Source organism: Macrosteles quadrilineatus, unplaced genomic scaffold, assembly GCF_028750875.1.
Source record: "Macrosteles quadrilineatus isolate MER2022 unplaced genomic scaffold, UCM_ALF_1.0 Scaffold_21__1_contigs__length_2333173, whole genome shotgun sequence".
Taxonomy (NCBI): domain Eukaryota; kingdom Metazoa; phylum Arthropoda; class Insecta; order Hemiptera; family Cicadellidae; genus Macrosteles; species Macrosteles quadrilineatus.
In genome coordinates this window covers 1,599,001-1,615,208 of record NW_026542614.1, presented here as the reverse complement: position 1 = coordinate 1,615,208, position 16,208 = coordinate 1,599,001, and the positions used below count along the sequence as shown (strand labels likewise).

The following is a 16,208-nucleotide window of genomic DNA, read 5'->3' as shown; positions in this document are numbered from 1 at the left end:
GAGCATGTAAATACCCTTAAAACTTATCCAACTTTGCTTCAGCATGTAAATAAACATGTACTTATTCCAACTTTGCTTCACATGTAAATAAACTTGTACTCATTCAACTTTGCTCAGCATGTAAATAAACTTACAATTTATTTAACTTTGCTTTATTCTTAGTGTGTAGTATGTCAGATTTATTTGTAATTGACTGTGCATATTGTGAACTTTATTTAAATATCAAGTTGATTTTATTTTATTTAGTACTATTTGTTTATTGCACTGTGAATTTTCTTCAAGTTATTTTATAAATAAATTGAATACTTTAACTTTTACATGCAGTTTTTTTAAAGTGAATTATCAATACAGGGCACACTAAAAAACAGCATATAGCTTCCAACTAACCAAGGTACATGCGTAGTTAAAACTAGAGGTCCCTAGAGTGACTAAACTAAACTAAGCTAGACTAAAACTAAGGTGATGAAAACCAGAGGTCCCTATCTCAACCCAATACAAAATGGCGACAGTTTATTGAAAGAAACTAACTTGCTCAATGTCTATTTCCAATCACATGGTTTATAATTAATTAAATCATGTGTATGATTGTTTTATAATAAATAATACAGTTAATAATAAAGTTTAACAACTATTAATCAATTATATTTTCTTTCTTTATTTAAAACAGTTTTTAGTTTTCTGGCATTACATTTAACATTTTTGAGCTGCCTTAATATGCTTCATTTTTTGTTCCCAGGGGAAATTGTGATGCCAATTGCCAACTAAAATAAACACTGTTTTTCTTATGAAGGGATAAACTTTCCTGGTATAACCTGATAAAATGTTAATATTGGGTATTATAATGTATTTTTATGGGGTCTCTGAGGTTGATGAATATTAAAACTGACGCCATTTTGCATTGGAAAGAGATAGGGGGATAGAAAAAAATGAAAAATCACCGCCATTCTGCAATGAATGGGTTGAGATACAGACCTTTGTTTACCGGCGATATTCTTTTAAACTAATGGCCATTAAAATGATGTGCTACTTGATAGGGGTTACTATTTAAAAGCAAGTTTCCCCCAGCAACCCCTATTTGTGGGTGGGCATGAATTAAAAAATACCCCCAAAAAGTACTTTACATTACCCTAGTAACATGTATCAAAGCTTGTTAGAATATATACGGGACACCTGGTTTCTCAAGAATGACAAACAATGAACATGTGAATCATAACTTATTGGTTCCAGTTAATCTCTAAATATGCACCAGTAAAAGTCTTCAAATAAAATTGTGTTGGAACCTGAACCTGCATTTTAAATTATTTCAAGTACGGCAGGTAGCAAAAATCACAGTTTCATTTAAAAATTCAATATAAGAAACATTGAAAAGCTTAAACACTTTATCTAAAACTTTATGATTATTATAAGCATTTTTTGATTATTATTGTAATTGTAATAAGTATGAAGGGAAACCTCTTAGAAAAATTTAACCGCAAGATCCAAGGTGGCTGATGCTATGGTTTTTCTTTCGATTACAGTAGAGAGTCAAAAATCCAAACCAATTGGGACTGTAGGTAGTTCAGATTACCGATTTGTTAGGATTTTCAAACATAGCCTAGAAATGCCTAATAGACACATAATTAGGCCTACAGTATTAAAAATACAGTTCTAGGATACAGTGAATGAAATAAAAATAATGATTTTTGTACTTAGATATTTCCGTTATATAACTGTAATTTGTTTCTTGAAAAAATATGTAGAGCTTATACATTGGAAACCAACAAAACACAACCTGGCTCGGCGGGTTCACTCATTTTCCTGCCAGGCGCTGACTGAAATTGTAAAACATCTGTTGTCTCTGTGCTAATTCAATCTTTTAAAACCCTCAGGAGCGGTTCGGATTTTTTACGTTTCGAATTGTTGACGTTCGGATTTTTGACTCTAATGTATTTTTATTAGTAGGATCGTATGCATGTTATGGAAGTATAAATACCAAGGGAAAAGAAAACCATAAATTTGTAAAAAATCACCTAACTTTATTCTGAGTTTTTTTACAGATAAAAAGCTGGTGGATGGCAATAATAGTTTTTGTATTCAAGTTATTCTTCAGAGAGGTTTCTTGAAATTTTGCCGTTCAAAAAGAGTGTAGTCTTTAACAGGATGTGTTACTAGTCATCAGGCTATTTAACTTTGTTTTTACATGTTTTGGTTTTTAGTATTAAGTTTCCCACCAAGAACTCAAGAAGAAAATACAAAGCAAACATCTCGTAGGTTATGCTGTCAAAGATCATTTTCTTCACAAGGACACAAAAATACTCCAGTTTTCCACTAAGTTGGCCACTTAGTTTGTATTGGTTACCAAGAAACAAAGCATAATCTGTGAAAATCCTATGGTATTTTGGCTACAGACACTTGAATGGTAGCATAGTAGCCTATATTTCGTATTTAGGGCTGAAAATGAGGTTTTGCCAGTTCGAGATAGTTTTGAAGTTCAAGATGAAGTTGAGAACTTAAAACAATCCAGAGCTGCAAAACCATTTCGGTCCGTGGTACGAACAATATTTTTCACCACACTATACCATATTACCACTATTCCCCAGAATAATAATTAACACTTATAGTCAACACAACTATACCTTTAAGATTATGTGGGAAATATTTTGAGGAATCAGCAAAAATAATAATAAAATGTTTCTAGGGAGCGGTGACAATAAAACAAGTTTTAATATGCATTAATATAAGTGAAAATCTGATTTTTGGCCCTAGGGATGTAAAAATCCTGTTCGGCCCTCAAATTATGATGACAGCTGGCATGGACAGCAATACGTAGATTCAGCCTCCAATTAACGTTTGTAAAACAGCTAAAAACATCGTAGTGTGGTGAAAACATTGCTCCCTTACATGTTGTTATGTTTTTGTCAACTAAACTTTGTAGGAAATTTGCATCTTAGATGGTTTAATGTATAATTTTGCTGAGGACAAAAGTAGTGGCACAACAAAATTGAATTGAATGATTTGTACATTTGCATTAACTCCTTTATTGAACTTTACACTGAATTAATACCTTCAGACTGTACTTGGACACATGTCTATTAATGTAGTAAAGCTTCTGCTGAAGACTTAACTTCTGCCAGGTTTGTGAAAAACAAACAATTAAAAAAATTGTTATCCCTATCATGTTTCTTTCTGTGTGTACAACAATGTACCCCACAGACCCCTTTCAATGTACCCCTTTCTGTATGTACAATGTAATAGTTTTTTTAATATTTTAAATGTTGCGATATTTAGCAGATGCAATAAACACAAATCTTCGTACAGCCTGAAGAAGATTCAATTTGGCGCTAATGCTATTGGTTTTGTTCATTTTAAAGACCAATCATTGGGAAGTATTTACACAATTTTAATTTTTGTTCTGTATTCTCTAATACAATAATGTAAATTTGTATTTAAAGAACCGATTTGACAGTTAGTTGTATTGTTAAAAACAGCTGATAGAAATGTTTTGTTATAATTTAAAGTTCAAACACATGCAAAAGATTTTATTAACAGTTTAACAAACCCACCTGTTAGACAGCAGGTTGTTTTTAATTTAACAAAACCCAGATCCTAACTAATGGATTCAGTAAAATCTCATAAATTTTGATCTCAAAATTTGAAACTGAAAAAATTGGTATTTTAAACAAAAAAAATGGAACATTAACCTAATAAATAAATACAAATTTGTAAAAAGATACCATAGACTAACCAACTTGACTGGGACGGTGGCATCGTCCTGTAATCCAGCTACTTGGAGGTCATACATTGTGGATATTTCTAGGTATGATCTGTAGATGCAATGCTCCCTAGTGTGGATTAACGTCCCACATACATATGGGATTGATTACAAGAAAATAAATTGAGCCTGTCTTCTACACAACTCAAAACAACAAGATTACATTTTTAAGACAATAAAAACACATGACTATAAATTTAAATAACTTATTGAAACAAACCAATTTTAACCAATCATTATAAAAAATCAGCCTCTCAGCTAATGTTCTTATATAGATATTGGGTTTAAAAAAATGTTTGTTATCGATCAAATGGTTAAATTTCCAATGTTATCCAAATATTTAAATAATTTTCAGGTTCAGATCGATCTCCTCCAACGTTGATGAGAGCAGACCAAGATTGGACTTCTAGTCAAAACTGTAGTGATAATGAACGTAAGTGTACAATTTACCGTCGAGTCAATTATAGGTCCAGGGGTAGTTTGAATGTACAATTATTATTCAAACTTTGAACATCTAAATCAACTTATTTTTGTTAATACCTGGACATTTTTCTTGATGTACTATATATCAAAATTTAGCATTACTTATCTCCATTTTGTAACAAATTTCTAAGAAAAAAAATCTTAAGCAACTTAAATTATTGATTTTATGACTTATTGTAAGCTATAGCATGTTTGATGCCATTATCTCAGTAACAAAAACCAGGGGAAAAATAAAACTTAAGAATGTGCCATTGACTACTAGATACTAAAGTAGACATCCCATCTACATGGACCAGCTGTTGCCAATCTTTTATTTAAAAAGAACATAGTTGTGAGAGCCAGTCACAGAATGACTACCCAGCTATGGTCAGTGGCTCACATCAACTGTGGTGATTTTGATTAATAAACTGACTTAAACTTGGGGATGGATTGTTTAGTTGTATCAATAGTCAAAGGTAGCACATTCAGTGAGTGGCTCTCTTGTTTTTAACAAAAAAATTGGTTACAGCTAGTCCGTATTCTGAAGATGGGATTTCTACTTTGTAGCAACTAGTCCCGATAACCACTCGATTATTCGGACAAGAATATCTTTAATATTATATTTATGTTTACAGAGTTTCATCTTAAACTGATGAGTGCCAGTAATTGTGACTTAGAGCTGGAACGAACAATCAACCGATACAACAGCCATGCGGCCCCACATTGCTCCCTGTGTGTACTCTTCACTGCGGATAAGGTAGGTTTGCGACCTATCAAAACTAAAATCTTTGATTATCCGATAGTCCATGCTATAATCTTCAAGGATCAGCTGATAAAGACTATTACGTAATGTTTCTGTTCAGCCCATGTTCAGTTTACTGTTGTTATTTGTCTAATAAAAAACAAAAAAAACTGTTTTAGCTGAATGTATAATTCATTTGTAATCTATTGTGTGCTCTCTAAAGGCGGCTCCAGACATGCGCCATTCACCAAACACGAAATATTTCATTTTCGGCAACCTAGTTGCTTTGCTATTCGCTGATTAACGAGTGCTCGCTTACACAAATGTGTAGTTTTCTGAGCAACTGTTTGTTTCGGTAATAGCAAAAATTTGTACTTTGATCTGTGCAAAAATACCGACAATGAATGGGAAAACATAAGCACAAATGTTTGCTGCTTGACAAATAGACAAACGCCTATCCACACTACTCGCGATTCAGCGAGTCGCTGTTCAGTGCTTGGCGAATGGCGCATGTCTGGAGCCGCCTTACAGTGGACCCTCAATAACAAGTAGCCCTTTATAGCAAGTGTCCTTTTCAAATCACCTAGAAATTACTTTACCCCTAATCACAAGTTATTGTAAACCTCGATAAGAAGTCAACCTTGATAACAAATCTTATTAAGTCCCCATAAGAGTCTTATCAAGGTTCCACTTGAAATTAGCTTAGAATGAATATTCTTCAATTTAAGTATGTTGACAATTAATTATCGATGAAACATTTTTTAAATTTTTGCTGTCTTATAAAAAGGTTTGAGTCTCTTGACATTGTTCACTCGACCTTTTGCGCTTTGTGAAACACTAAAGTGAACAAGTACGTATGAAGATTGAACAGTAATGACAATATTCAGAAGCAACACTTAATACAAATTGTTCAAATTACTATTACTGTCTCAATATTTGTTGCATTTCAAAACAGAATTCTTATCCTACTTGTTGATCTGTAACTGTCTTTTCATTCATTTAACATTCATTCTTCATTCTTTTGTTTATTTGCACCCAGAGTTTTTTTTATAAATCTAATCTAGTATTTCCATTTAGTACTCCAAATTATTTGCAATATTTTTTTACAGTGGGGCGGCAAATTCACAGTTAAAGACTGGACTACTCGAGAATGGAGTCAGGAGTTGCCTTCGGAAAGTCAGGTAGGCTAATTCAATTAATAAATTTGAGTATCTGTGATTGAAATAGGCTTAACTATTTGTGTAATTGACGTAAAATTCTTGTGCTACAGTTCTCTCAGGAGCAGATATTTTCTTACCATATTCTCTCTCTACCACTTTTTTTCTACTATATTTTACCAGGACATTTATTTCAAAGCAAAAATCTCTTTATCTTTGAAAATTTTGTATTGCTAGCTTAAATAACAAAAAAAAAGATTTTTTATTATAAAATAGAATTCTGAGAACTGACTAACAATTTAGAAAAATTCTAAACAAGAAATATATATACCCAAAAAATTGTCCAGGTCCTTAGTAAATAATTAGGTATATGTTTACATAAAAAGTTTAATATTTCTGTTTACATTGCAGGTGATGATGCCCACGTACACTCAGTGCAGTAGACAAGCGCCACACAATGCGCCACTGGTAGTGTGTGCGTCGTGTGCGTTATGTGTGCACACAACCTGCTACGTCACTCCATCACCCATTGGAGACTGGCTGTGTGATAAGTGCAAGGCCAACGAGTCTTTTGCAGTAAGATTCATTTTCATATTGTTTTATCAAGGAAAGTAAGGATGTAGTAAGGATGTAGGTTTTTTTTTATACTTTACAAAGCTTACAGGTTCAGATTGCATAAAAAATCATTGAAAATGTTGTTAATACCTGCTAAGGTAAATGCCTTGAATTGTATTCAGCAACTAATTAGTGCTGCAACTAGTAGCTCTACACAATTTAATTGCAATCCTTGATAACAAGATGCATTCAACAATCCCCATGAGAGTCTTATTCTTCTACTCTATCTTCAATTAGTTTCTTAAATTAGGAAAAATAGTTACCTGAATCGTTTTTGTGTTCAGAAGGCAGCCTGTTCATTCTTGAGAAAAGTCAGTACCTTCTTGATTGTTCTCAACTCAACCCGACTGAATTAGCTTAGCTCTAGTTACTGAACAAAGCTAAACAAGGAATATCACTCACTCTATATTAAACTACTCCTCTATGCACACTTAGCTTAAAATTTTTAACATTGTGCCATTCTCATTGTAAAATATTCAAGTTATTTTAACAGTTTAACCATCTTTGAACGAAAATAGGAAGGTAAAATTACAGTAGAATAACGTTAGAATTTTCCTAATTTGTATTTACACCACTTAGAGGTGCTGCCTGTGTCCCATCCGCGGCGGAGCTTTGCGAAGAACTACAGACTCTCGTTGGGTTCACGTCGTCTGCGCTCTCTTCATGCCAGATGCTAAGTTCCTCAACATCTGCAAGAGTAATAACGGAGACGTCATAGAACTCTCCAACTTTGCCACTTATCATTTGGTGAGTGAATTGATTGGTACAAGTTTTATTATTTCACCAGAACTTAGTTATTTTTTGTCTAACTTTAAGTTAAGATTTATTTTGCATTTTTTTTTTACTTTCTAGACTCTCTAATGAGGAAATGTGACAGGTGATTTTTGACCACACGATACTCCAGCCTTTCATATTTAATTTTAAAAGGAGTATACTGTTTACATTTGGTTGAAATACCATTGTATTCATTGCATGGGTATGCACAATTTTTATTTCAGGTTTAGTTTTGCCGACAGTGTCATTTGGAGGCTTCTGATTGACTATAATTCAATTCAATTCAATTAAATTCAATTATTTAAGACCTTTATAATTAATGAAGGTTTACTAATCGAAAAAATAGTTCTGTTCATAAAATAAAATTATAAATGCCTCAAATTAAATTTTATAATGTTTAAATTATAAAATCAAACTGTCATAACCTAACCAAACTAACCAAACTTGCTGATAATGAAAAAATCAAATGAAGGTTTACTAATCGAAAAAAGTTCTGTTCATGAAATCTATATCTATAAATGCCTCAAATTCAATTTGAATTTTTTTTTTATTATAAAATTAAACTGTCATAACCTAACCAAACTAACCAAACTTGCTGATAATGAAAAAATTGAATGAAGGTTTAGTCGGACAAATAGTTCTGTTCATAAAATAAAACTATAAATGGCCTAAATATAATTTTATAATGTTTTAATTATAAAATTAAACCGTCATAATCTAACCAAAAAAACCAAACTTGCTGATAATGAAAAAATGTTAACAAAAAGTTAGTGCTACCAGCGGGATTCGAACCCGGCACCTTCAGATTATCACCCCGACACGCTATCCAGAAGACCTCTGGAGGCCAATGTCGTCCTATCGTATCGTTTCGGTAATGATGTTCCCACAGCCAATCAGAAGCCTCCAAATGACACTGTTGGCAAAACTAATCCTGAAATAAAAATACAGCATATAAACGTTATTTTTATTAGTTTGGATTGGATGGATAGAAGGCTTACTTTACTAATGAAAATAGTTTTAAGTACAGTACATATAAACAACACATGAAGATGAAGCATAGAATTTTCTGTACTAGTTTCTTCTTCAGTCTTTGTTCTTGTGCTACTTTTCATGAGTAGGGCAAGTCTGCCGTTCTTCCTGTCCACCACACTGACCCAAAGCCATCTTTGCCAAATATTTGATTTTAGTAATAACTAGTTTTCATACCACATGTCAACGTACCATACCACATGTCAACGTACCTTTTGCTTACCATATCTCATAAATGAATGTGCTTTTGTTTTGTTTGACACAAAGGTTTTTGGTTAAAATGCAAGAGCAAAACTATTATTTTGTACTTGGCACTGCCACTCACTGTATTTGTATTGCAGTGTGCCGTGTGCCAGATGGGCCAGGTGTACTCCCGGTGTTGTGAAGGCAACTGTGGTGTGTGGTACCATGTACCATGTGCCGTCTACCGTGGTGCCAAGATACGAGTCAACAGCGCCATGGCTGGCAGCCGGTTCCTCATCAACTGCCAGGGGCACAACAGTAATCACAGGCACGACAAGGTAAGGAAATGGACATATAAAAAGGTTAAATTACATGTTGTCACATTACGGTACACGTCCTGACTGGATTATGCACATTTCGGTTCTTCCGCCAACATCAGTTCCTCCTATAAGAACTTATCTTGTCTAAAGAGGTGTGAAAAAGGTTAAAAATAAAGCACATGGTAAGTAACAATTTTATTGCGGTAATATCATGATCATTTCCCAAATATTTAACATCTTTCAAACTCGTGGGGACATCATCACGTTCTGCGATCACAAATACTTTATTGTTGTTATCTTTGTTTAGTGATATGTTTTGAGTGTAAATGGGAAAAACTAACGTTTACCCCCTGAAACCCATTTGCCATAGTCTGATCATGCTGGTTCGCAAACTTGTTGGAATAAATGTAGGTTTACGTGTTTGTAATAGCTTATTCCATAGTAGAAATTAACTTGTAGGTAAATTAGACTGTTCTCATTACAGTTTGAGTCTACTACCTGCGCCGGGACCGTCCGCGTCGTGTGATAGGCCTATCTAAATGTTTCGTTTGGTTTTATTTATTTATTGTGTGCGTGTGACAGTAATGTCTTTCTGTGTTTGTACCCTGACGATGCCATATTAATGGTGAAACATGTAGGTTATTAACCTAACATCAAAACATTGGATTACTTGACGAGGTAATTATACCACAATATTATAGTGTTCTCAAAACTAATTGTATTTTCTAAGCGTTTTATTCATTAGATAACATCTAATTTGAGTAAATAGGTGCAAACACTGAATGATCAACGTATTTAACCCCCCGAGTGTGTTTGTTACAGATGTGTGGTGTAGGTGTGGGACAGTGGGTGTGGGCTCGTCATGAGAATCACCGGTACTACCGTGGCAGAGTGGTCGACGTCGCTCGCACTCTCTTCTACTTGGTATCCTTCCCCGACGGTTCCTTTACAGACAGACTGCATCCATCTCTAGTCATCGTGAGTCACTGTTTTATACTAAGTTTCAACTAATTTGTCAAATACAAATTTTGAATCTGTTGAATTTCAAGCAAAAAAAATTGGATTAGAAATTCCAATCGGCTGGTTTCAAGGGTTGTATCTAGATCATAATTTGTCTTAAGACAAAAAAAATATTGATTTTTAAGTACCAAAACTTAATTTAAGAAAATTTTATCACTATTTTTGTGGAACAGGAATCTTTAGATGTTATTTACAATGAAGGAGTGATAATCAATCACTATGTTACTATGATTTTGAGTTTTAAAAATAAAACATAAGTTTTGTTTAAACTAATTTGTAATTAAGTTAATAATTGTTAAAATTGATTTTCAAGGCATTTTTATTATTTTTTTAAATTTTATAACACTTGTATTCAAAATTTGGGCCTTGCTATTTTAGAATTTTAGTTCAGTTTTGAGGTTTGTAATTCCTAAATTTGACTCCTAGTTTTAACTGTCAGGGTACCTTATTTTTTCTTTTTGCCTTATTGTGGTTTTTTCATCTTCCTGAAAAATTAGTTGTGTTCTATTCTGAAAGTGAATATTATTTTGAATAATTTACTCGTACTTTGATAAGACATCCAAAATTTGCTCATTTTATTATTCAATATATTGTCTGCAGAAGAATCACGAGGGTGGCGAGGAAGACCCTGTTCCAGGAATGCAGATGAGGTTGCGATGGAACGGCCAAGAGTATTATGACGCAGTATACCAGGGCTCCGATACTAGGATTATGTACAGGGTGAGTGAGGGTAAACTTAAGACAATTTAAACCTAAAATACTACATCATTGCTATTTCCAGATTTGTAGACTTTGTGTGGTGTCGACGTAGTGGTTGTGATGTTTAAAACCGTAAAAAATAGAGAATTAAGCGAGGAGGCAACCTAAGTATCCTGCCGATGGGGAAGTGGCAAGACTGGAAGGCAATGACCTTGACTAAATCACGTAATGAAGATTTAGGCATTTTTTCAAATACTGCGGGGCTACAATCTTTTGCCAAATTGATATCGTAAAATCCTACATTATGTCCTAAAAAACTTTTAAAATTTTGTTGAGGTTTTTAAATTAGGAAATTTAAACTTAAGCATGTTATCTTGTGTTGAATAAATGAATGAATGATGAATGTTTGAGTTTTTGGTGGATTTGCCCGTTTTAGGTCCCCCTTATTTAAAAAAAGTGGTTTTAGAAGTGATGTTTGTGTGGATATGTACTAAGCTACAGACTACACCTTCAGTCTGATTTTAATGAAATTTAGTATGTGCATGCTAATCCATGTTATCTCCAGAATTTTTTTCTTTTTTCAAAATTTTGTTTTTAATGGTGATTCTTTTTCATAAAACCCATAAAATGACAGAAAAACCAGACTTAATAAAAACTGGCCTTTACGACTTTGATTAAAATTTGACACAATTTGACACAATTTAACTCTGAATACAATGGTATAACCATAACCCCCAATGCTGTAAGAATTGTGGTTCAAAAGTTAATGCAAATTTTGTGATTTCACCTATAAAATACCATAGTTACCTCCATCGCCCATGATAAGGGTTGTTGACAAGCTAATGGGAGAATGTATGTGTTGGATTGCTGAAACAGTTTGTTTATAGGTGGAGTTTGACGACCAATCCGTGTTATGTCTGGCCCGAGAAGAGATCTACAGCTTGGACGAAGATCTTCCCAAGAGGCTGAGGATGAGATTGGTTAGTTATTGTTGTTTGTTACTTTCTAGAATTTTGTCTCTGCTACTAAACTGCTATCTCGGCTCACCTGATGCTGTTGGATGATAAAATGTCTTCATTTTTAAGTCCTAAATGATAAGTCAACTCAAATAAATGATAGTTATTCTCATCTCTGGATTGTCTAAAACAAATGTAGAAGGGACGGGACGGGTCTTGAGATTTCGGAAATTTTTCTGGAAATTTTAAATCTCGTTCTATGAGACAAGATTCTATTTTGGTCAAAATTTTTTCGAGACGAGATTATAAAGAAAAAAACCCCTGCAGAAAGTCAATGCAATACCTGCAAAACAGGAGCGTGTTGATGTTGCATTTCCTTTGCGAAGGCGTTTTTATTTAATTATCTTTACATGGAAATAATGCTTCAATTGTTTTATAATTTTTTTATATAGCAAATGATGAGAAGTTTTGTTAGTGTTTCAAGAAGTGAGACATGTTTTGCCACTGTAAACTTAGCCAAAATGAGTCACTCCAAAATCATTCTAAAAATAACACAACACTGAACAATTTGTAATTGATACTTTACTGGTAAGACTGTTGTTTTAGACTTATAAATTTGGTATTTTTGAAAGTTGAACTATATTCTAACTGATATCTCCATGTTTTGTATGCCGAAGTGTTATTTTTAATAAGTTAGGCCTTATTTATATTGGTTTTTTTTTACTGATGTGTTTTATTATTGTTTTTTAATAAAAGATTTTAATTATCTTTGTCTATTATGATTATTTTTGTATTTAAACAGTCCGTCATAAATCGTTACGTATTTAAAAATGTTGAAGAATCAGGTTAAAATGTGGAACTTGCATTTCCCGTTATGTATGAGAAGGGTAATCCCAACTAGATCTCGTCTCGAAATTGTATGAGAAATAAAAAATCCTGTCTCGTCTCAAACAATCAAATATCGTTCATCCCTAAAATGTGGATTAGATTACTAATTGAAATGTGTATGCAACCGTGGTATTTCAACCCAAATATGAGTGTATAATGGTGTGAGATGATCTGTGTAGCTTTGTCACTGACTAAGGCCAGCTGTTTCATTAGGTAGGGCCATTTATGAAAAGCCCATTTCATTAAGGCTGGGTCCAGTTTCGAACCATCAAAACTCATTTTTCCAGAATTAATTTCTTAACGTTCAATGTAAAAAGTTTTGTTTCGGCAAATCTCTTGGAACAACAGTGGTGTCTTAATATTTTGAATGCAACTTTTATTTAAACGTCAAAAGTAGTTTGAGATAAGATCATAACTTTTTTTTAACATTACTTTTGATAAGCAAAATTCGATATTTAACAATTCTAGAGTTTCATTTATTTACAGTAAAACAGCCAAGAGTGTTGCAGTAAAATTTAAATCAGAAGTTGATATATAATAAACCTGTGACATTCTTTGTCTACCTATATAAAAAAAGTACCACCCGTTTACACACTAAAGTTTTCTTTATTTTTTTTTCTTAAAAAACTTTCTTAAATAACTCGAGGCTGCCTTTAAAAGCATCCAATGATGAAATTTCCCCAAATACTTTTTTAAATAGTAAACAAAATGTTCACATAAAGTATTGACAGTTAAACATTTTTCTAACAGTTCTTTTTTTGTCATATTTTGAAAATAATTTTAATATTGATCTCCTTCTCAAGTTAAAATAAAAAAAATACAAGTAATTCTGACCTGAGTTGAATTTTGATATATCATTCGCTGCTGCACTAGTGATATGGGGATGTTTTTTTGCAGCTGTACAGATAATAAGGAGAAGGGTGAGTGCATGTAAGCATGCCCTTCCCTCCCCTAGCATGATAAATCTCCAGTCAGTGTTGTATGCATCAGGCAGAAATCTTATTGACATTTTTTTCATCGTAAGACTTGGTTTAGTTTCACAGTTTAAATTAATTCTACAAAAATTGTATAAATGATGGCTTATGCTTTGAGTGTTACCTAAAAGTGGTTTTGGGTTGTTCTTAGGTTGGTAGACAGCTCAAAATATGAGTTTTGTGAAGCTTTTCTTTAACACTCCTCAGCAAAAGATTTTGACCGCATTTATCATCATCTGACTTTATGTTTTATATTAATCTTCTTCTTTAGTTTACTAGATAAATACACTTTTATCAGAAATGGCTTTCTTTATTCAAATGTTTTTGGTAATTCTAAACATTTACTGTCATCTGAATGAATAAAGAATTCAAGAGATTCCACTCAACATTGTCGACTGTAAAATGTAAACTGTAAAATCTGCAGAGGGTAAAAGGTAAAACGACATTTAAATCACGACTTTCTAAAATCTTGTGTTTTATAGATGCGATTGGCCAACGTTAAGAAGACATCGACAAAAGTGAAGGAGATAATTGTTTTACGGAAGACCAAACCTAACAGCCAGCATTCAGCCATCGTAGTAGTCCCCACTCCCAAACCTTGAACCGTCGTCGGCTACGATGATTGTTAGTTACCTAAGTAACTTGTTCTTCCGTCTCACTCACTACTTGTGCAACTATGACTATAGTAACCCACCATGTTAATGTTAGGATTATTTTCAAACTAAATGATTTGTGGTGTAATTAATTGGCCTCTAGTTTTCGCTTGCTGTCACTGATATGCTGCAATTGAAAATTTTTCAACTTTTTAATTTGTCTGAGATTGGAAATATTTTTTAGCAAATGGATTTACTCATGCTGCAAAGCTGTGTGTACGTTTGTTGAGAAGTTTAGCAAATTGTTAGAATAAGGTTTGAAGTTTTTAACTTAACGGTTGAAGTTGATCTGTAAATGTATTTAAAGTATTGCGTGATCCTAGCCATCAAGAATGAATGAATGTATACTTGAAAATTGTAAACCATACACATTTCAACATTGGTACCTGTTAAATTATTTTTTATTTATGCATGATACACACTATTTTGTAGGTTTGGTAATTGTGTTTTTTAACCCTTCCTGGGCAGGCGACAGATAATCCGCTTTTTCGTTGTTAATGAATAGGTGACGGATATATTTGCATAACGTTTCTCAATGTTGCAAACGGGATGTTGATATTTACGTTTCTGTAGACACACTGGTTAGTGTTGGTACATTAGCAGCTGGTTCACACTATTTTCCAGTACAGGGAAGTTATTGCCCGTTTTGTACTAAACACATTTTTATGCAGATCATTTTCCAGAGCATAAATCTAGTTGTAACTTACCCTATAATGTCCTTTTTTAAATAAAAATATTGTCCAACAAAATATAGTGAAGACTTATTTATTTTTGACCTATTGTAAAATTTTATAGACGGGTGGCAAATATTTCTGCATAATTTTTGGTGTTCCGATTTTTTATCGTCTTAAACCACGTGACCACACGCGTCCGGGAAGGGTTAATGTATACTTATCACAAGTAAACACAAATCATTATACATTATTGTCCGTTCTCACCGTTATGAGCCAAAGCAATATTTTAGGTTAGGTATGCTCCTGTACCTATTCTTACATATTTCCTCAAAACTCTTTTAATTGAGTATTTTACTAAAGATTGCTCAATCACAATGGTTTCAGATTGTACAAAAAGTTTGATTTATTTTTAGTTGATTTTGTATAGTTTTATGCATGAAATTAAATTTATTTTTATATAGCGATTTATGTAAGGAGTTTAATATACCTGACTGACTCAATCATTGTACTATATAGATTATTTTAACTGTACAGAGAATGAAGTGTGTGATATTTAACATTAATTTAAAATACCGTTTTGTTTAGTTATTGTGGTATAATTTATTTGATATTTTTGTGGTGCTAAAAAAACATCACCTTTCATGAAACAATTTCAGTTTTGTCTATGATCAATTAACTTATTTCCTCAAGTTTTGATGACTATTCGAATCTAACTTGATCATGATTGGTTTTATTAGGAAGGTTTATCGTGTTTATTTAATTGTTTAGGTTTCTTTGTAGAAGTTGTACGAAGATAATTTAGAGGTTCCTTAGTACTTTTTCCTTTTACCTTGTATTCCTGTTTACTAACTCATATTTAATTTTTGCCATGTATTGATAACCGTGTAAATAATATCAGACTACTGTATTATCATCTAATGTTTAAGATTCTGCAAAGTAGATTTAATATTTCATATGATCTCTTAAACTCTATATGTTATCAATAGGCACAAAAGATTAGATCATGTTGAGTAATAAAAAATTTTATGTAAGAAATATAAGTCAGGAGTATTATTTGTGTACTAGCAGGTTTCTGTATATGTGTAGGAAATAATAAACTTAAGCTTTTAATTCAAATTGCTTTTTTGTTCTTATTAATTTGTTTGCCTGTTTTGAAGCGTTCAGCCTCCTATTCCTCCTTTTCCAATTTTGGGAAATAAAATTAATGGGAAAACATTTAACAATCTTTTCATGCAGTGTTTTCTATTTTGTCATGTTTTTCAGCTGTGTGGTCAACAGAAAACCATTGTAACCACTGATGTCAAATTTTGA

The 16,208-nt window shown here is 32.8% G+C and overlaps 1 protein-coding gene across 3 annotated transcripts in view; it reads left to right on the top strand.

Moving 5' to 3' along the window:
* The window catches only part of LOC129005403 (lysine-specific demethylase 4A-like), a 45,426-nt gene extending 29,432 nt beyond the window's left edge, over positions 1–15,994 (top strand). For 2 of the 3 annotated variants that reach the window (XM_054434284.1, XM_054434283.1), the window contains 10 exons: positions 4,107–4,184; positions 4,849–4,970; positions 6,065–6,136; positions 6,524–6,688; positions 7,307–7,474; positions 8,872–9,051; positions 9,856–10,011; positions 10,654–10,773; positions 11,640–11,732; positions 14,053–15,994. In XM_054434284.1, the coding sequence (XP_054290259.1) occupies positions 4,107–4,184; positions 4,849–4,970; positions 6,065–6,136; positions 6,524–6,688; positions 7,307–7,474; positions 8,872–9,051; positions 9,856–10,011; positions 10,654–10,773; positions 11,640–11,732; positions 14,053–14,172 (1,274 nt within the window). In that variant the 3' untranslated portion in view covers positions 14,173–15,994. Of the gene's footprint in view, positions 1–4,106; positions 4,185–4,848; positions 4,971–6,064; positions 6,137–6,523; positions 6,689–7,306; positions 7,475–8,871; positions 9,052–9,855; positions 10,012–10,653; positions 10,774–11,639; positions 11,733–13,493; positions 13,517–14,052 lie in introns of all 3 variants that reach the window. The other variant, XM_054434285.1, reaches the window with a different exon arrangement.
* The last annotated feature ends 214 nt before the right edge of the window (positions 15,995–16,208 follow it).